The sequence below is a fragment of the Zootoca vivipara genome, chromosome 1, assembly GCF_963506605.1.
Source record: "Zootoca vivipara chromosome 1, rZooViv1.1, whole genome shotgun sequence".
NCBI classification, from domain to species: Eukaryota; Metazoa; Chordata; class Lepidosauria; order Squamata; family Lacertidae; genus Zootoca; species Zootoca vivipara.
This window is the reverse complement of record NC_083276.1, coordinates 18,912,264-18,933,674: the sequence shown is the minus strand read 5'-3', so window position 1 is coordinate 18,933,674 and position 21,411 is coordinate 18,912,264. Positions and strand designations below refer to the sequence as shown.

Sequence of the window (21,411 nt, the reverse complement as noted above, 5' to 3'; positions counted from 1 at the left end):
TGTTGACCATAACTAAACAAGAATCACATGCATGGGAAATTCAGAATGACAAAGCTTCTTCCCTCCATCACGCTACATCAGACAATCATGTCCAGCTCAACTAACAGTTGCTTAACGTAAAAGCACCTTTTAATATCCTTACTAGTTACTTAGAATTGTATGAATCCCTTTAAAAGCTGAAATGCACTTACCTCTTTGGAGATTCACTGTAACATTACACTTGTCAGACAGATGCAAAGCAGCCTCATCCAAGATTATTCTATAACAAAAAGGTGGTTTTTTTAAGGAATTGCATTTTCCAACAATTTTGTAAGTGTTGAAAGAAATCTAAGTTAAATGTAAAAGGTAAAGGGGCCCCTGACCATCAGGTCCAGTCGTGTCTGACTCTGGGGTTGTGGCACTCATCTCGCTCTATAGGCCGAGGGAGCCGGCATTTGTCCGCAGACAGCTTGCGGGTCATGTGGCCAGCATGACAAAGCTGCTTCTGGCAAACCAGAGCAGCGCACGGAAACGCCGTTTACCTTCCCGCCGGAGCGATCCCTATTTGTCTACTTGCACTTTGGTGTGCTTTCGAACTGCTAGGTGGGCAGGAGCTGGGACCGAGCAACGGGAGCTCACCCGGTTGCAGGGATTCGAACCGCCGACTTTCTGATCAGCAAGCCCTTGACTCTGTGGTTTAACCCACAGCGCCACCTGGGTCCCTAAGTTAAATGTGGGATTTGTTAAAGTTCTTAACAAACTTTACCTGAGAGTAGAAGATGATTTATCCAGTGCCACACTACTTGAAATGCTAAATGTTTCAACGGTAAGAAGTGATCTAGTTGGCAAAAACAGAGGCCTACGCAAAAATAAAAAAATAAAAAATTATTTGAAACGTATTTGAAAAGCAAGTAGTTCAGAACTTCAAGTGACCATAAATAAACTTGACAAACTGAACATTAAACAACTGGTTCAGGACAACAATTGACTTAATAGGGTGATTCAAACACTTTATTTGTTTAGCTTACCTATAATTGAGGGCACAACTCCAGAGATGGACGTGAAAAGTTGTAACAGAAGCTGGAGGATTATATCCCAACACAGGCTCATCAGAAATGTTCAAAAAATACAAAATCTACAATTACAAAAGTGTAAAGATAGGCCCACTGTATTCTAATCAAGTAAGATAACATTAGCTGTCACTGAAAGATTTTGCAGAATATATAAAAAGGAGAAGAGATGGATAATATATTTATTGTAAAGGTATCTTTTACTCAGAAGGAGAGGAGTTCCTAGTTATACAGGACTAAGTCACACAAAGCAATCTTACAGGAACTCCAATACTCAGTAGGCATCTTTCTCCTTGTTAGAACATAGCCCCATCCCCCAAGAGAAATATCTCCCTATACATATAGCACAGAAAATTTAGCAAATTAACATACCTGTTCATGCCAGCTTAAACCTGAAGGAAGTACTCTGTGCTGAAGAGTGGCTCCTCTTAGTCCAACAGCAACTAAAAACTCCTACAAAAACAAGTTCATCCAAAGTATTCATGTAAATACTTTCAGGGTATATACAGATCTATAGATATGTAGATATGAATTTCTAAAGACAAACCTTTGTATTGGTCTCCAACTTATTTGATTGTATCTTAACTGCAACAGACAACATACTTAAGGAGTCCACTCCCACACCATCTGAGGAAGCCTTACTGAGACCTTCTTCTTCCGAAAAGTAAATAGTAGGCTCTAACCAATGGGGTGGCGTTGCACTTGGCAGCCTTACTTCAGATGGACAGACAACTCCATCCACCACACCTGCAGAAAGACAGCTTTGTGGTTAGATGGTCCTTCAAAGACATCTTGAATTGAGGTATAAAAAAAAAACCACATATATTACTCTAAAGCTTGGTAACATCTGGCTGATGTTCTAAACACCCAAACTTTGTTAAGTAAAATTGCAGGGAAGATTTCTAAAAGCTTGTCAATCGTCAGCAATTTGTTTTGTTATGTATACTGGCAAACAGAAATATTATACTTATTTCAAAAATAGAACAATGCATTTAGGAGTAGTTTTCTTCTAGGAAAGGAGGCCTTCAGAAATTCTGCAGTAATACCTGCAGACATCCAACACAACTTTCTTACTGTATGAAGAGATGGCTTCACAACCATAGGCGTACAGTACTTAGAAAAAACTTTCTATATGCCAGTTCTGAATTGGTTATTAGCAATTCACCCTCCTGTGTTTCACATAAGCACCATGACTAGCTCTGTACCATGAATACATTTCTTTCCATGTTTAGGGAAACTTTTAATGTTTGATGGATTTCTGTATTTTAATATTTCATTGGAAGCCGCCCAGAGTGGCTGGGGAAACCCAGCCAGATGGGTGGGGTATAAATAATATATTATTAGTATTACTATTATTAGTATTGGTATTAATATTATTTGCTTATGGAATGCAGTTGTGGTGGATAAATTGGACTGCAGTAATAATTCCCAATTTGGATTCATATATTTGTACTGGGGGGGGGGGGACTGAAAGGCAGGTGCTGTAGAATATTAAATCAAATCAATTCAAAATTATTTAAGAAACATATATTGGAAGGAGGAGTTGCTCCTCACTGATCTTCAAATTGTAAAGCCCACAAACCCTAGCTGTCAAGGTTTTGTATAACTTGCTAGATGACAATCCCTCATTTTCTCCTTTACTCAACCCCTCACCTTTTTACAGTTTGGAACACAAACATTATTTCTACACTGACATTTCATACCTTGATGATATAAGCTGAGGCTACTAGAATGGAGACAGATGTAATGCTGGTCTTCAAAGCCTTCATACTTTGTCACACAGAACAGCGAACCACTACTGAACTCAAACCAAAACTCTCCATGTTTGTCTTCACATACACTGCCATCGTCCTGCTGGAGAAAGAATCAGAGTATTATAGGTTGTCTGAAAAGATTCCTCTGCTTAGTCCACACTTTATCTGAAGCAATCCCATCCTTTAAAACAAAAACCAACATCATCCCTAACATACTATGAACGATCAACGTGTTACCATAGTGGTTTATGCAGTATAGTCAAAATAACAACTCTAGCCAAGCTGTTATGGGTCCTTTCACCCTAGAAGTCATACCTTGACATCAGTGAATATTGACACTAATCCATGGTTAATGTTCAAAAGAACTGACAGAAAGCTCTGTGTGTTCCTGTTCTGGGATTCAGTTTTTTTCTTTCTCCGGGAACAGTAGTTTGGATCAACGGTGGAAAAATATTGGAGTGTTTCCTCCTCAGACCCACTATCATCATCTATAAAAGGCAAAGCAAAAAAAAAGTGAATCTTTAACCATGCACAATAAACAGATTATCATAGAAATCCAAACTACTTTTTTTTTAAAAAAAAAAATAAGGTTAAAAAATAAGCAGATTTTAAATTTTCCCTCAGGAACAGCAAGTAACCCCTTTATGTATAGTTTCTCCCTCTTATCAATTCAGTAGATTCAGCTGCATTAGAGATACACTTGGACTTTTATATGCTTAAACATAATAATCTGGTAAGATGTGTATAGTATATTACCATAGTGAATAGTAGATTTGAACTGACTGTCTTTACTGAATGTGTTGATCAGCTGGCTGGCCACTGAAAGTCCAACACCATAAGAAATATTTTCAAATGTTTCCACAGGAGATGGAGCTGTGGGTTCCCACAATAATAAATCATTACTGATCCTAGAAAGGGGGGAAAATACAGGCATATATTAATCTGACCCTGGAAGAACTTGAACAAAGGCAGGTCTGTGATCTGGAAAAATGAACTGATAATGGGTTTGTTTTATTTAACTTAACGAAATGTAAATAACACTTGATTACAGTAAAACACTTAAGTGGTTTACAAGCAATATTAAAATTACCTATGCAAAGCTGAAAACAAATACAGTGGGACCTCGACTTACGAATTTAATCCGTTCCGAATGCACACTCGTAGGTCGAAAACTTCGTAAGTCGAGTTTCCTATAGGAAAAGCAGTTTCCTATAGGGATGCATTGGAAACGAAAAAAAATCATAAGTCGAGGAAACCGCATCTAGCCGCGAACAGGTTTTTCGTTTGGATGTCGAAAAAATCGTAAGCGCGCAGCCACTTTTTCCGCTCGCAACTCGAAAACTTTGATGTCGACTAGCTCGTAAGTCGAGGTCCCACTGTACAGTGGTACCTCGTGTTGCGTAACCTTTAGGTTACGGAATCTTCAGATTACGGCTGCGGCAACCCCAGAAGTGTACACTTCCGGGTTTCGCCGCTCACGCATGTGCAGAAGTACTCTGCGTGCCGTATGCACAGAAGCACTCTATCACGCCACACGTGCGCGCAGAAGCAGTGCCTCTAGTTATGGATTTTTTAGGGTGTGCACGGCACCCCGAAACAAATTAAATCTGTAACCAAAGGTACCACTGTACTTAAAAACATTTAAGAATTAAAAGTAACAGGAAAAGATTGAAGCACCTCAACTACTATGTATCTGGATGGGCTTGCCTAAGCAAAAATATCTTAAGCAGGCACCAAAAAGACTTGAAAGCACTTGCCTGATGTCAACAGGCTGGGCACACCAGAATATAGTCAAACCTCGGTTCTTGAATGGCTCCCTTTTTGAACATTTTGGCTCCCGAATGCCGAAAACCCTGAAGTAAATGTTCTGGTTTTCAAACGTTTTTTGGAACCTGAACGCCATACATGGCTTCCGCTCGAGTGCAAGAAGCTCTTGGAACCAATCGGAAGCCGTGCCTCGGTTGTCGAAGGTTTTGGAAGTCGAACGGTCTTCCAGAACAGATTGCATTTGACAACCGAGGTTTGACTGTATGGATTTATTACAACTATGGAACAGGTATTACGTGGAACCTGAAAAGGGGCTAGGAAAGGTGATCGTAGCCCAAAGCAGGAAAGGGAAGGGTGGCATTAGCTGTAGGGTGAAAGTGATGGAAAAAGCTTTCCCCTGCCTTCTGCTCAAAAAAGGCCTCCTCTGGATCCAAATCATGGGTCACGCAAACCATGAAAGCTAGTGCTTATACTTACCGATTATATAGCTTTTCATAAAAGGTCTTGTTTGGGAATGTTAAATACACATTTGGTAACATGAGCTCCAGTACATAATGAGAATTGCTGATTGCTTTATCCTGAAACTCAGTCATCTCCAATGCGTCTCCTGGCATCACCATCTAGAAAAAAAAATCATTTCAGGTATAATCTGTGGCTATTATTAGCCGTCCTCAAATATGTATCAGTGCAATGTACAAAATGCAATGACAGAGCAGCTAAAAACAACACGAGAAATAGCAACAGAATAAATAACAGCATATTACTTCATATTGTTTTTAGATGCTCATGTAAGTTACACAGGCTTGCCTTGGGGAAATGGTTTGCAGTGATTTGTTGAGACCATGCTAACGAATCAAACAGCGTAAGTTGAGCAATTTAGGATGGCTAATTATTTGTTGAAACTGAATACAGCAACTGGATGCAAAAAAACGCCATATGGATAAGCCCTTTGTGCTTACTTCTTCATTCTCAAACATGACTCGGCGAGAGGAAAAGGGAGATGGCTTTGGTCTTCTAAGGTCACACACATCCTTCAGGGAGTGAGATCCTCCTTCTTCCTCTTCTTGAAAATGACCATCAACCTCCTCTTCATCCTCAGGAGCTATCCTTTCCAGAATGGAGTGCACAGCCAGTGGGTTTATTTTAAGTACAATCCTAATAATCAAATAAGAGGAGGAAACTGTGACTAATTCCAGAAATAGTTAGATGTTTTGTGGCAATGAAAAGGTTCTCATAAAAGTTTCTACAGCTATTTCCGACACACACAAAATCTATTTCCATGTTAATACTGTACTATGTATGTTTATATAAACGTACTTCCCCTAAGTGGAATATGTGTCAAGCATGAATAGTTTCTCAGCTTTCTGCAGTTCCGAACCCTGTGTATTAAGAGGGAGGAAGACCAGTCTCCTGGGCAGCACTGAAACACTAGAAGTGACTATATTAACTGATATTAAGAAACTGGACATGCTTATAATGGTGGAAATAAGAGTACCTTTAGTAACCCTTAGCACTACAGTAGAAAGAGACAAGCATGGGTTTATGCTGGATTAATAAAACCTCCTCCTTTGGGACTGCTGAGTGTTCTCATTTTATCTCAGACATTTAATACATTTTCCAAATGAGACCCACACTGCCGTCTTTTGATTACACAGGTGAAACTCGGAAAATTAGAATATCGTCGAAAAGTACATTTATTTCAGTAATGCAACTTATTATTATTTATTTATTTTTTACAAATGCTTTCTTTTGGAAATTCCATAGTAATAAAACAAATAGTTACAATAATACAAAAATAAACAAAAATAAACATTGCTATTACATTTCATTAATTACATTCCATTTACAATTGACCCGCCTAATGACAAATAATTACAATTACAACAAATAAAGGCTTGACATATCTTGCTTTGCATGTCATGCATCTATCCCATATATTGGTTTCACCTCTTAAGTTGCATTACTGAAATAAATGCACTTTTCGACAATATTCTAATTTTCCCGAGTTTCACCTGTAGTTCTGTTACTTCTGCTGTTTTGCTAAGTACTGTAAAAAATAGTTTTAAAAATGTCTACATATTATAGATGTTTTTAGTAGTGGTTATGATGGCCTTAATCTTGCTCTTAATCAAGCCATAATCACTGATGGGTGAAAACACCATTCCAACATCAAGACTACTTAATTCCCAGACCAACACAACCTAGATTTGATTTAACTCTGCTCTAAACAGTTACAGTTTTTTCAGCAGCAGCACATCATAAGCGGTTAGGATTTACACAGAGAACAAATAGTATTTTGTTTTACCGTGGCCAGTCAAAGTTGTCTGATGAGATCATCTCTCCAACTACACCACTGGAAACTTGAAAAAATTGTACAGCTGATTCCTCTTTGCCTTCTTCAAATGATGCTATGGTTGAAACCGGAGAAGATTATGTTGTGCATGCCTAGGATTAACTGCATAGCCATTTAATTATGAAGAGATTAGCTTCTTCATTTAGCAGTGACACAAAACCAGCCTTTTTGAAACAATTTTCCCTTTTCCATCATAAAGAATGAAAAAGTAGCTCCTTGTTAGCTCTGAAAATAATTTAGGTAGTGAACTCCTCTGGCATCAAAAGAGGAGTGCAGACTACGTACTATGATTACTCAAGACCAAATATCTCTAACTATCGTGTAACAGTTGTGTCTCAAATGCCAAAGATTTATTGGGCTTTGTCTAAAATTGCAAAAAAAGAGAGAAGTAACAAGCAAATTTCCCTACAATCTCATATGCTATATATATGAAAACTGTCTTCCTTTCCATTCTCTCTGAAGAAAGTCTGCATATTCCTATAATAATAGAAACTGGAACAATAAATAAGTATCATCTTACTAATAGGTCCCTCATATTTCCCAGGAACAACATAGCTACAACCAGGATTTTGGGTGGGTAAGTGCAACAGTACTCAGTGGTGCTGAGTACCAGCACCCCTGTTTTTTGCTTCCCATGCCAGCCATTTTGTGCTGGCATCCACCGCAATTTTTTAAAAAACTTTTTTTATGGCACCTCAAATGAAAAGCACTGGCTACAACCATCTATTGCAACCAATAGAGATCCCTTCACTTACCAGTTAGCTCTTTAAAAGTGAGCTCTAATTTAACTTGCTCTGGAGTTGGTCCTCCTGTAAACTCAGTTTTAAGTTCCATATCTGCAAATTCTAAATGAAGAATTTCTTTCTGAAGTGATTTCTTGAACCAAGGTCCTCGTTCTGGGTCTGACCGCAGGTCAGGAATTGGGAAGCGAACGGAGAGCTTCAAAGCTGGTGCAGTCACTTGTAACGACACTTTGCAATTTGCAGGAGTACGGGAATCATCCAGAAAAACTTCAGCAAATGCCTTGTGCTGAAACCATCGCAAAATAAGGGGAGGGCAAAGAAATATTTTTAAAACAATTCTTAATTTCACAAGGTTTTGGATCCCCTCCCAACCTTCTACAGAAGCTTTTATGGGGTTCAAGCACAGCAGTCAAAAGCAGCTATGTCCACAGCAAACATGTACAATTTAGTCGAAATTATAGAACGTCATAGTCATTTTTAATGCTTCATTGTACATTTCAAGCATTCTTAACAGTGTTTGTTGTTTAATGTAGGAACATTGGCTAAAGTCAATTAACAAAGGTCTAAGCCAAATAGCTGTCCTACTGCAAAAAAAAAAGGTTCATCATAGATCAAATACCACTGGTATAACTTTTGTTCCATCTCGCCTCCCCAAACTTTTCAATGAAGTTCACACACTGAGTTGCAAGTAATCAATTTCTGAGTGGGACAAAACCACACACTGTACAATTATTTACTAAATTATTTACATGGAAGTGTGAACCCGACAGTTATCAGTAGAGAAAAGCTGCCACATGCCATCTTGTTGTTTGCCTTTTATCTGTGACAAAAATGTAACCAGAGTACAATTACTTTACCAGGCTAATGTGTTTGTTGTAGGAGGTGTACATGTGTGATGCCATCATCTCCACTGTGGTTAACTTCTGCGGCTGAAGCAGTGAATTTAGTCTGTCCACAATGCTGATATCTAATTCACAGAAAGCTGGACTCAACTTGATTTGTAAATCTGCTTTCTGGGGGACAGAGCTCAATCTCCCTTGGCTACCCTGTTACAAAATAAAATAAAAAATAAAATAAAATAAATAGTCTTAGTGGCAAAATACAAAATTTTCTACAGAGCTATGCACAACTTGGTATAAAGATTTCAATTGTTTTTAGTCAAAAGATAAGAGGAAATCATATTTTCTAATCTACCTGAGGCCCTCTGTTATCCGAGTGCTTGTAATGGAGCTGGAGGCAGGAGAGAGGGTGCAGCTTGTTTCCTTGTCTTTCAGAGTTAAACATTAGCAGCTATAGCAAAATAAAAGGCAGGGATGAAATGCAAGTATATTTCACAAGTACATGTAATTAAAATCCCTGCATTGCAGGGAGTTGGACTAGATGACCCTCAGGGTCCCTTCCAACTCTACAATTCTACAAAAAGCAAATACATTGATTAGGGAAGAAAACAAAATTATCTACTAGGCGGCCACCTCGTTCAATTTGTTTCTCTACCAGATGATCTGCTGTGGTCTAATCCATTAAACAGAGCTTTTGGTTTTTTTTTTTACATTTTATGAGTCGTCTAGAGAAACTTGCAGCGACGCAACAATTGTATTGCCCAGATGCCATCTCTCTTTACACTACAAGCTGGATGTGTAAAGAGAGAATATGGAGCTTTGGGAAATTTAAAAGACAAAGGAGAAGTAGTCCAGCAGAACCAGGGGGTCTTCTTATCGTGCTCTGGTCAGTGATGTCAAGAGTGCCCTGGAAGGGATGGAGCAATTCTGGAGTATTGTGCACCAGGGGCATCCCTAATCCCCATCACCGGGGTCAACAAAAATGACCTTTACCTGGAGCCAACTTTTCTATATTCTAGTATCTGTAGCCTTGCACTGACAGCAGGCCCTTTGATCCAACGGAGGCTTCTGCCAGCAGAAATGGGAGGTTAACCATTTTTACTGATTCCCTCTTCACCTGCAGTGCTGTGCCACCTGCCACACTGTTGTAAATAGCCCCCCAACACTCTGGAGCAGATTTTGGGGACACACAGAGGGGGAGGGCGGAGGAAGACTCAGCAAAAATCACCTCTCTCCATTCTGTTGGCAGAAGCCTCTGCTGGAGGCAAAGAATCTTCTGTCAGCACAGGCAAGAACACTGGACACAGCCTTGGGGGTGAAAATACATGATTGGCAGCTGACAAGGGAGGGAAACTCTTGCTGAGCTACAGTGTTGATGAAACATGCACTCAGGCTATCCAACTGCTCCCTTAATACCAGAACGTGGAGTGACCCCAATTCCACAAACAGTACCTACGGCACATAGTACAAAAGCTTGCAATATGTGAGATCCTTCCCACATAACCCACATGTAGTAAGAGATATTTAATCTCCGAGCCTAATTTAAAGTGAAATTTCCAATCGAACGGCTCAGGTTATTGAAAAATTCCAGTTGTAGCACAAAGTGCCAGGTTCAACAAAGTGGTCTCACTAGTGGAAGCCCATGCAAGGATTGCCACTAGTGCAATGTGGTCCGTCGCCACTCCTGCAAAATTGGCCCAGTGTGGAGGTGTCAGAAGGACCGCTAGAACAGCATGTGAGGGGAGGGGAGGGGAGGGGGATTCATTCTGCCAGTCAAGATGAAATGCTTGTGCTGATGGAACATCTGGAAAAGTGTGACATTTAATTCCTCCCCAAATAAGCGTTCCTATGGAACACTTGGCCACTGAACTCAGTTTACTTGAAAGCAAATTTTCAAAGGACAGTACTATTGGAGCATTAAGAGTCTTTGCAATGCATTTCAATAGTTTGTGTTAAGCCATACGGATTTCTACCTCTGTATAGTGAGGTATGTCAGAATGAGAGTCCATGGAAAAGAGGCACTCCAGAAGTTCCATCTGTCCAATATATAAATCTGTACTCAAACAACGGGAAGCCGATCTCTGTCTTTGTTCATGGGACACTTTGATGTCTGTGCCTATAAACCTATGGCAAGAAACAACGGTATAAAACTGCATAAACTGAACACCTATAGTCATTCTGCATTGAAAATTATTTAAACTATCATAAAAATGCATCAGTCATTAAATTGTCAATGTCACTGAAATAAAACAAGGAGAAAGATGCAATTTTGTGATCTTTTCCCAACACATGCTAATGCTTAATTTCTTGCAAAACATACAGAGGTTAAAACTGCAAGGCAGAAGATAAATAATGAAAAGTAGTTATTCATGTAAAACCTCCCCCCACCAGTGACATCCACGCCCTTCCTCCACTGTAGAAGACTTTTGAAATTAAATGCAGTGATTTCTAATACAACATTGCCCTAAACCAGCTTTCTGGCAGCTGATGCACACACAAAGGTTATTCATAAATTTCACTCAAGAGAGAAGTTCTGAGAATGCTACAGGATGCTGAACCCTCTACTAAAATCAATGGGGAACCTCACTTCTTGTAGGAGTTGTGTGCACACTGGAGGGCAAATGAATTTCTGAATCTGAGTTTATTCAAGAAAGAGATCTACTCATGATTACACCGATCTATATTTTGCACGGTTCAGTGCCTATCTTCTAATGCCTATATAGAAGCCTATACAGTCACACCTTGGTTCTTGAACAGAATGCATTCCAGAGCAACTCCTGGAACTGTTCGAAAACCAAGACGCCACTTCTGATTGGCTACAGGAGTGTCCTGCAGCCAATTGGAAGCCGCGGGAGCTGCGCTGGACATTCAGCTTCCAAAAATCATTTGAAAACCAGAACACTCACTTCCGGTTTTCGATCATTTGGGAGCCGAAACATATGAGTTCCAAGGTGTTCATCAGCCAAGGTATGACTGTATAGCGAAATAACAGCTGTGCTTACACAAAGCAGCAACCATCAGTTAACTCAGACATCTTGCAAAGACTCATCCTTTCCCTGACCCATAAGATCGGACTCTGTTTAATGTGTGTAAATTTCCTGAATTCCTATATAATTAAATTTCATTTGCTTTTCTGCTGCTGTCTTATTGGTTTAGGTTGTATTTGTGTTAGAATGACACTAATTGTCCTTATATTGTACGCCGCTTAAAGATTTTACAAATATTAAGTGCTTTATAAATGCTTTAAAATAAATAATTAATCCTGCATACACACATACAGAGAAAAAAAAATCTAAATTATGTTGTGGTGGTGACTTGATGTGCACCAGGCACAACCCCACCAACCTACAGTGTCTGCTTCTGCAATAATTAAGGGGCAGGGAGAACTATCCTTTTATCTACCAGGTATACCTTAGCCCAGGGGTCCCCAAACTACGGCCCCCGGGCCGGATGCTGCCGCCGCCCGCTCTCACGGCGCGCGGCGCAGCGGCGATCTAAAAAATCGGCAAAAAATCACCGAAAATCCTTTGTGCGCATGCGTATGGGCCTCTCCCGACCCAGAAGAGGTCATTTCTGGTGCACTTCCGGGTCGGGGGAGGCCCATACGCATGCGCACAAGCGATTTTCGGCGATTTTTCCCCCGCCCGTGTGCGTGTGCGCATGCGCACGGGCGCGCACTCCCCCGCCCTCCGGCCCGCTGCGCGCGCACTCCCCTGCCCTCCGGCCTGCCGCGCGGTCGGCGCGGCGGGCACCGGCCCGCCGCACGGTAAGTCTGGGGACCCCTGCCTTAGCCTCTCAAGTATGTTCCAACAACACTCATATCAAATATTTACTGAGCAAGCTCAAGTTGACACAGAATTTGTGCATAATGCCTCATATTGTTTGCTATGTTAGCAGATGAATAAGCAAAGTTGTACCTTAGGTGATCATGTGAACAAGCCTTTGCAAATACTTCTCGAAGGGACAGAAAATCTTCTGTTGGAAACTTAACTGGATCAACCTTTTCTATGCGGGTAAAAAAATCCTGTGCCATTGGTGTAAGTGGACTGGCGTTCAGCGACGTTTCAGGGGGTGGCAAAGGATCAATATGAAGTACCGATACTGAGAAAGCACCCACTGATAGTCGAAAAAGAAGTTCAGGCCTAGATTCATCCACTGAGACAGATCTGGATGGAAGAGCTAAGATGAGAAGAAAAGAATGTTTAAAGGTAATATACAGTAGGTCTCTGTGTATGTGTTGTGTATGTACAGTATGTGCATAAACACACTTTTTTATAGCACAGTCTCAATGAGATCAATAGGACTAATTTTCAGGTAAGTGTATGAAGGATTTTATCTCTGACTAGTACAAAAGTCGTTAAGTATTAAATTTGCTACAAAGAAACAAATTTTAAAAAAACCTCACCATTTTAAATAATAAATTGCTCTGATTTGCAGAAATGTATTTTGGCACAAATTGCAAATAAAAACAACACTTTCCAACATATGGTGGATTTCAATAGGCTCAGATCTCCTTACAGATTACAGATAACAAAACATGCAAAATTAACTCCGACTTCTTGCTTAACATTCTGTTCTGAATGTATTCCCACAAAAGTAATACTCTCCTTTTAAACCAAAGCCACAGAAAGTACTGGAGACTCTCAGGCCCAGGGGCCAAAAATGGACATCTCTTTCTGGCCCTTGGGTCTGCCACACCCTTACTGGTTCTGCAGATTTTTGCCAGGCAGGAAGAAAGCTGGAGAGACGGCCCCCACCCCACCCGGGATGCGGATTGGTTTCGTTGTTTGGTTGTCTTTGCATTTGAGAAAGCCTGGAACTGCTGGAACCCTTGCCTCCCTTTAAAACATCAATGAAAGGGCTGAGATCTAAAGTCCCCTTGTCTACTTTGGGTTCGAAAAGGGCGAAAGGACTGAGACTGAGAAGCATTTGGTGAGAAAGGACTGGCTGATCGCTTGTCACCTCTCTGGGTTAGCAAAACTTTCCTTTTATCCTTTGTTTCAATAAGGACATACTTCTTGCTCTACAGCCTCCTGAAGTGTGTCCTTGAACTGATAATGTCTCTTGGTTGCCTGGATTGAGTGGTAACCACTGACATTCATTCCTGGAAAGCAGTCTTATTATACTAAGGTAAAAGTCACATTAATTGCTCTGCCCACTTTCGCTTCCGGCCCCAACCACCTTGACTTATTTACTTACAAGTCCTCCGCAGTGGAGCTGAGTGGATGACACTAGGTGTAAAGGATGAACCTCTTACGTGTGGCGGTTCCTGTTTGTTTTGATCAAAACAATCTCCCCAGGCTGGCTGCTGCTAAAAGGAAAAAGAGAGAGCTGGTAGTTACACCTGTACATCACCTCAGCTGAATTAATGTAACAGAAAATGAACCTCAACATACAGTGATACTTCTGGATATGAACGCTTCTGGTTGCGCATGTGTCAGGTTATGAGCTGCGCTAACCCGGAAGTAGTTGCTTCCGGATGTGAACTTTGCCCCGGGATCCAAGCAGGAAGTGCACCGCTTTCACTAATGGTGCCTCATGCTAAGAACAGTTTCAGGATAAGAACAGACCACCAGAATGAATTAAGTTCGTAACCAGAGGCACCACTGTATATTATTGTTATGACATGTCCATTTTGTAGTTCCGCTGTTTCCATACTTTAAAAAACCCACTCAACGGTTGCTACATGTTGCCTACAGGGGACGATCAGTGGTCCTCTTTACCTAGTGCCATAGATGTGCACAGCAATTTGCAGAGGACAAGTTCTTGCCCTGAGAAGCTTGTACCCTAACATGGCTTCCCCCTGGGTCTAGAGAAAGGAAAGAAGGGGCAGAATACTTAGTTAATTCAGTAATATGTACTTAGAAATAGTTTCAGTAGGACATGGGAATTGGGAGGCTGTGCCAAAGGCTTCATAGGAAAAGTAGCTTTACAACTGTGGGAGGGTGTAGGATACTAGTTGCCACCATGAGATCAAATATGTGCCATAGCTGCCAAGTTTTCCCTTTTCTCGCGAGGAAGCCTATTCAGCATGAGGGAATTTCCCTTAAAAAAAGGGAGAACTTGGCAGCTATGATATGTGCATCTAAAGGGGAAGGGTCAAAACTCAGTGGTAGAAAACAGGCTCTGCATGCAAATGGTCCTAAGTTTAATCCCTGATATCTCTATCAGGACTGGGAAAGATTCCTGCCTGACACATTCTACAGCCTCTGCCAGTCAGTGTAAACAATACTAAACTAAATGAACCAATAGCCTGACTTAGTGTGATGCTACTTTTCATTTTGTCAAATATAGTCAATACATCGAATTTCACAGAGCTTTAAACTGAAGCATTTCTTGGTTGCATTGTCAAATTATCTCACCCACCGGCACTGGACCTATTGACATCACAGCGAATGATGTCACACATGACATCATAGTGTCATGGTGAATTAGGGGAAAGATGTGAGGTTTCAATGTAGCTATAGTGCCTTCACTGAGATGCTGTTAAAAATAATAACCATCCTGCAGCAGACACTCTTTGGGATGTTGGCTGTAAGGGTATGAAACTGGCAGGCAGGCAGCCTTGCACAACAGAGATTAGTGCCACCGTTGTAAAAAGGACATATGATAAAAAAATCATAGGAACGTTGAAAGCTACCTTATACAGAGCCTGGACAAAAGTGCATCTAGCTCAGTACACTGAGTGGTAGCTGCTCTCCAGGGTTTCAGACACAGCACATTCCCCTCCCTTCCTGCACATCCTAGGTACTGAACCTGGGCCTTTCTGCATACAAGCAAACTGCTCTACCACTGAGCTATGGCCCTTCCCCTCTTCATTTGCTCAAAGACAAACAATTAAAGACAACCTACCACCGCAGCACCACGGGGAGATCCTGCAGGAGTAGTGGTGTATGTACTAGTTAAAGAAAGGTCTAAGTCCATAGTTGGCGGGTCTCCAAGAGGGGGCAGAGAGGAAAGACTGTGAGACATCTCCATGTCAGCCATCGAGAAAAACACTTCTTCTTCTAATTGGGGGGAAAAGATATCATCTTGAGTGATTTGTTCACAATGAAAAACATTTAGGTCAACTACAGCACACCAAAGCATGAATGAGATGGTAAATGCTTCTTTCGCCTATCCCACCTTTCCCTGGAAGGTGCCTGCATCACCTTTCATTCTGCCCCCCGACTCTCCAGAGCAAATTTACAGGGTGCTGCAGCGAGAAGGGAGAATCTGTGACCATCACCTACCTGCTCCATCCTCTAAGTTGAGCAGTACTGCAACCAAGAGCAAGTCTTGCTCCAAAGCAAAGAGGAAACCAAAAAGCACCCAAAGGTGTTCAATTGCTCACCCCGGCTTGAAGGAGTTCTGGCTGCCTCCGTCTCATAGAAACTCGGATCAGACTGTGCTGCTGTTGGCAATGTGTCTTTTCTTAAGTAGCGGTTGAGCTCCATCTGAATCCGATATTCATCTTCCTGCTGCATTGGCCGGTTTCTCCTATCTTTATTGCACAATTCGATTCTGCTAGGATTCTCTGTAATTGAAAGCAGGATGTGGCAACTTGACCTCCGATTCAATTCCCAAGCCCCAGAGATATCCAAACACCAAAAAAAAAAAAAAAATTCCCCAAACAACACCTCGTTTAGCTGTAATAAAAATCACACTTTTTTAAAAATGTTACCTAAAAGAAAACTAACTCCCAGCAACATTTTCCCTTCACAAAGAAGGGCACTCAACAGAATTTGTATGAATATTTTCAGCACTTTAGGTTGAAATGTTTTTCTCCCAATTTCAGGCTTGCCTTAAATTAGCAGGAGGGCAATTTTGGGGTTTGTTTGGATTTTTTTTAGAAGACAGAAAGAAATATGTTAGAAATTTGTGTACAAAAGGAATATTCTGGCATATAAGGAGGGAATTAAACTTTCCTGATTTGAGAATTCCTCTGTTTAAGAAAAATCTATCAAGCATTACTTTAAAATACACTATTTACTTTTTGGCCAGAGATCTTGAATCTTCTTTTTTTGCCTAAACAACTAGTCCTCTGCATGGAAGTGTAGGAGGAAGGAGAAAGGGAAACTAACATTTATCATCCCTTATGGGCTTTCAAAAAAATCACAACACTAACTGATGAAGACTAGATAAAGTCTGCATGAGAAAAATATGTTACTAATATTAATCACAACTATGGAGCTACTAAACTGGTTTCAGATCCTGTTGGCTATTTCCAATTCTTAATAGCTGCTTTCAGGAGGAGGAACAATACAAATCTACTTATGAGAAAGTTCCCCCCTAACGTAAGATTTTCTTTAGACTTTTTGAAATACAAGTAAAGCTTCAGTAACTTAGGGCCAATCTAGTCAAAGTGTTTTAAAATCCCTTGGGTTTCAAAGGAAGAGTTCTAAGCATGTGCTTTCCTCTGAAGTTCAACATATGGGATTTAAGAGTGTTTAACTTTAAAGGTGCACTTTTGATATTGCCCTTAGTCTAGAGATTATTCAAAACCTTGCAAATAGTGCAACATGTATAATGCAGTGCTCATACACTTTCTAACCACACAAGGCAATGCAACTTTGGCTCACCTGGTCCAGCGATAGCTGCTAACATATCCAGCAGAAGATGTACCTGTCTGGGTGACAGGAATAGGTGTATCGAATCTATCTCTCCATCTACATCCAACTTAAGAAGAATAAAGAATATATTCAAGAAATACGGATCAAAAGAATTCTTTCTTTCCAATTCTCAGATTATGTACTGTCTCACCATTGAACCAAAACAGACATTTCATTTCCAGCTTTAATTCCTTCTTATTATTGGTCTGCATACACACTATATTCACCCAAAGGATGGATAGGGTATCACAACACAGCATTTAACACAGCATTTAAATTGTTTATCCTCATAACAGCCCTGTGAGAAACTGAGAGATAGTGACTGGACAAGGTCACCAAGTGAGCTTCATTACTGTGTGGGGAACTGAACTCTACAAAAATGGAATGTGAGAAAGAGGGAAAGGACTAATACAAAAAGCTAGTAATCCTTCATAAGGAGGTACCTAGGAATGGGGAAGAGAATGTCATTTCTTCACTTTGTTTTGGCTCAGGGTCATGCTGCAAGCCGCCAAGGATTTCGGAGGAGACGAGTTTTTTACACCCCCTCCCCCTGTTTTTGCAGGTGGCCAATGGTTAGAGAACTGGTGATCCTTTGGACCCCATAAAATACTTTCATATAGCAGCTATCCATTCACAGAGGCAGTGCAGGGTTGGGTGGAAGACAACCAACCACCTAAGGCGACAGCTGTATATTAGGTTTGCTTGCATGTGAGCTGGATTCCAGCCTCTTCAGTGTATCATGGCCAAAACAAAGTATGACTTAGCTTTCTATCAGAATGCAGCCACTGATGTATTAGGAAATAAAAAAAAACAAAGGTCACAGGGGGAATACAATCTGTGCCTGGCCACCCACTGACTAAAAGGAACATTCAGTAGCAGCAGGAGCACCTGCAGAAAGAGTGGCAGGGTGTCAGCTTCCAGGTGCTCACACTACTGTCAGCTTCCAGGTGCCCAAACTACAGTTAACCTTGCTTCTGTCCTGGACTGGCCTTTATGCTGAATCCAGGAGAGAGGAAGCAAAAACTAGCATGCTTGCATGCTCTGGAAATTTTCTAGATGCTTATAAATGTCAGTTGTGCAATTGCCTGGAGATCTAAACATGCCTACTCTTCTCCTTTTTTCAGGCCCACCAAATTGGCCAGGAGAGCTCAGCTGTGTGTATCAAGGAAAAAAAGGAATAGGGAATAAAGCAAGGTATCAACCTCAAGCCTTGGAGTAACACATAACAAGGGGGGAAGTGCATGACTGCAATTTTTGTCTACAACTGAACTCCTGCCCTGGCTATCTGAACACAAGTCTTTTACCTGTAATACATGAAGCTACAACTAACCTTTGCTCCTGGAAGCACTTCATTTTGCTTTAACGTAAGGCTCAGTTCCATCCTTCCAATCAGCTTACATATTTGCACAGGATCAGATGGAGAAACCTCTGGCAAGTTTCTTGCTAATTGTGGGTGTGGTTCATACACAATTTTTGGGTTCCAGCTAGGTGAGAGCTTTGGTTCTGTTGCCTTTAAAAGAAATACAAGGAAAGGCATTAATTCCATAAGCTTTTAAGATCACTGTGTATGCCAGTACAGAACACAAACTGACCATTTTATACTCTTAAATATGGCACCTCATTTTAATGAACATACTGATTGTCAAACTGCACCTGATGAACTCCTAGCATAACTTTGTTACATCTGTACAGTCTCTTCTTTCCTCTAAAGACCTCCAAGTAGCAATTTTAGATTAGGCTACACTTAAAAATAGCAATGTTGCTCACTGAGCAGCCTTGACAGACTAGTGATTTGAACCTGAATTCCCACAGTCAAGAGAACATTCTGGCCACTAAAATCATGATGGGTATCCTCATTCAGAATTCATTTCCTATAAAATTGTAGGGCATAATGTATAAATGGAATTAACCCAAAGCTATAAACCTTGCTCAATTTAGCCCTCGCAGCAGCAGAAGCAGAGACACCCAACACTGCAAGGAGCAAAATAAATCTGAGAGTAAAGAACAGCTGGGCACAGGGTGACTTTCTGCGTTCATACGTCCAAGAGATAGCTAGAAGAAATGCATGGAAGCAACTTTTCACATAGCAAAAAAATATTCTAGTAAAGGTAAAGGGACCCCTGACCGTTAAGTCCAGTAGCAAAGGACTCTGGGGTTGCGGCGCTCATCTCGCTTTACAGGCCAAGGGAGCCGCCATTAGTCCGCTTCTGCTGACAAGTTTTTCCGGGTCATGTGGCCAGCATGACTAATCTGCTTCTGGCAAAGCCAGAGCAGAGCACAGAAACGCCGTTTACCTTCGTGCTGGAGTGGTACCTATTTTTCTACTTGCACTGTGTGCTTTCGAACTGCTAGGTTGGCAGGAGCAGGAACAAAGCAACGGGAGCTCCGATTTGTAAGTTCAAGCGGCATAGTGGTTTAAACCACAGCGCCACCCGCGTCCCATAAAATATATTCTACGTTTCATTAACTATACATATGCATATAAGTAGATGTAATTTTTTTTACCAATTGTGTAGCTGAACACACTGGAGAGGATTTTGCTGAGGCCCTAAATTCATCCCAGAAGAAAGAAACACCTGTGAGGTGTAACAATTTGTGAGCAAAAGCTGTGGGCTGATGCACATTAATTCCAGAGCATTCATCGGCGGTTTCATCGTAGTACATCGTTCTAGAAGAGTGGAAATAAAATAATGAAATACTTCTACAGCCATGATGAACAGCGTTTCATTCTTGATTTTCTTAAAAGAGGCACTAGTAAGTATAGAAGGAATAATTACCTTTTAATAATTTGGTTGATCAATAATTACTTCAATTATTTAAAAGTAAATTTTTAATTTTAAAACCCACAGTGAGAGTATGTACAGCATGATCCTAAGCCTGTTTACTTAAAAATAAGTTCACTGAGCCTTGCTCTCTAATTGGAATTGCAGTCTTAAAATCCATTGCAGCACCCTGACCCAAGCACTCAGCACCCCGCATGGAGAATTGAGTGCTGGAAACCTATTTCACTCATGCTGTAGCTATTGTCCATTCAGAACCTGATCTGATGTGCATCCAAAAGCCCGTTTCTTCACATGCATTCCCCAGTAGCAGCTCCTCATTTATGGAATGCCCTACCTGGTGAGGTTACAAACATTCCTGTTCACCCACATATTTGGTGGCTGAAATATACTGCTCCTAGCAACCATGAATGAGGAGATTTGGCCGTTTTAAAATGCTTTACTGTTCGCCAACTTAGACTCCTTAGAGAGAAAGGGCCGGACAGATATCAAATAAATAAAAAAATAAATTCTCACACAGAAGGACAAGATAACATTCTAGACTTTGCTTAGAAGAACAATACTACTTACTTCTCAATGCGGATTTCAAGTGCTGTCCCACTTTTTGAGTTATCTGGCACATGTTCAATTCGCAGAACAGTGTCTAAAAAGGTGACTTTCACTCTCCTTAAAACTATAGTGAAGAAAGCAAAATGGAGGGGGACGTGTCATATAGAAACATGAATATAAAGTATTATTTCAGCTGTGCAGATATCTGTTGGCTATACTAATCAAGAGAAATTAACATAAAATACTATGAACTACTAATAAAGAGAAATTAACATAAAGTACTATGAACCCTCTTCCCCTCCTCACATATGCAAGAAGGAGCAGCTGGTATGTGCAGCCCTGAAACTACCCAGCTCTTCTTTTCCTTCCCAGGGCAGGAGTAACTTGGGACTACGGTGCTGGGGAGAGAAAGAACTGCTGAAACATTGCAGGGAACACACAAGCTGGTTTTCCTTTTTAGATAATGACTGATGCATTTTGGTCCATGCATGCAGACATGGGGGAAGAGGCCTCACTGTATCCGGCAGCAATTTCCACTGCGAACACAGCAAGATTTGCATACTGGTACATCATGGCCCAAATTTTAAAGTTGACTGCTGTTACCATCAAACAGGGAACATATTCTAACCTGAGCAAACTGCTATGTTTTGCACATGAAATAAATTATCAAGGTCAACTCAGCTGGCAAAAGATCCCTCAGCTTTACGTAGCACATCTTGATACAGTGGTCCCTCAACTTATGAACTTAATCCATTCTGAATGCACATTTGTAGGTTGAAAAGTGGTTTCCCATAGGAAAAAAAATATTCGGAAAAATTCGTAAGCCGAAAAAACCGTATTTAAAATTCGTGAGCCGATGAAATTGCATTTAAAACCGCCAACGGTTTCCGTTCGGATGTAGAAAAAATCGTAAGCTTGCGGCCATTTGTCTCGTTCGTAAGTCGAAAACTTCGGATGTTGAGTAATTCGTAAGTCGAGGGACCACT

General features: G+C 40.8%; 1 protein-coding gene across 3 annotated transcripts in view; it reads right to left on the bottom strand.

Annotated features, from left to right (window-relative positions):
* The window catches only part of ATG2B (autophagy related 2B), a 42,036-nt gene that overhangs the window by 14,427 nt on the left and 6,198 nt on the right, over positions 1 to 21,411 (bottom strand). For 2 of the 3 annotated variants that reach the window (XM_035106511.2, XM_035106531.2), the window contains 23 exons: positions 20,447 to 20,549; positions 19,602 to 19,764; positions 18,427 to 18,606; positions 17,067 to 17,163; positions 15,839 to 16,021; positions 15,358 to 15,512; positions 13,705 to 13,816; positions 12,423 to 12,684; positions 10,479 to 10,629; positions 8,861 to 8,956; positions 8,524 to 8,712; positions 7,679 to 7,952; positions 6,876 to 6,978; positions 5,530 to 5,725; positions 5,048 to 5,190; positions 3,560 to 3,711; positions 3,119 to 3,291; positions 2,753 to 2,903; positions 1,597 to 1,796; positions 1,422 to 1,502; positions 1,008 to 1,114; positions 746 to 838; positions 192 to 259 (listed from right to left, as the gene is read on the bottom strand). In XM_035106511.2, the coding sequence (XP_034962402.2) occupies positions 192 to 259; positions 746 to 838; positions 1,008 to 1,114; positions 1,422 to 1,502; positions 1,597 to 1,796; positions 2,753 to 2,903; positions 3,119 to 3,291; positions 3,560 to 3,711; positions 5,048 to 5,190; positions 5,530 to 5,725; positions 6,876 to 6,978; positions 7,679 to 7,952; positions 8,524 to 8,712; positions 8,861 to 8,956; positions 10,479 to 10,629; positions 12,423 to 12,684; positions 13,705 to 13,816; positions 15,358 to 15,512; positions 15,839 to 16,021; positions 17,067 to 17,163; positions 18,427 to 18,606; positions 19,602 to 19,764; positions 20,447 to 20,549 (3,432 nt within the window). The remainder of the gene's footprint in view (positions 1 to 191; positions 260 to 745; positions 839 to 1,007; positions 1,115 to 1,421; positions 1,503 to 1,596; positions 1,797 to 2,752; positions 2,904 to 3,118; positions 3,292 to 3,559; positions 3,712 to 5,047; positions 5,191 to 5,529; positions 5,726 to 6,875; positions 6,979 to 7,678; positions 7,953 to 8,523; positions 8,713 to 8,860; positions 8,957 to 10,478; positions 10,630 to 12,422; positions 12,685 to 13,704; positions 13,817 to 15,357; positions 15,513 to 15,838; positions 16,022 to 17,066; positions 17,164 to 18,426; positions 18,607 to 19,601; positions 19,765 to 20,446; positions 20,550 to 21,411) is intronic. The other variant, XM_035106521.2, reaches the window with a different exon arrangement.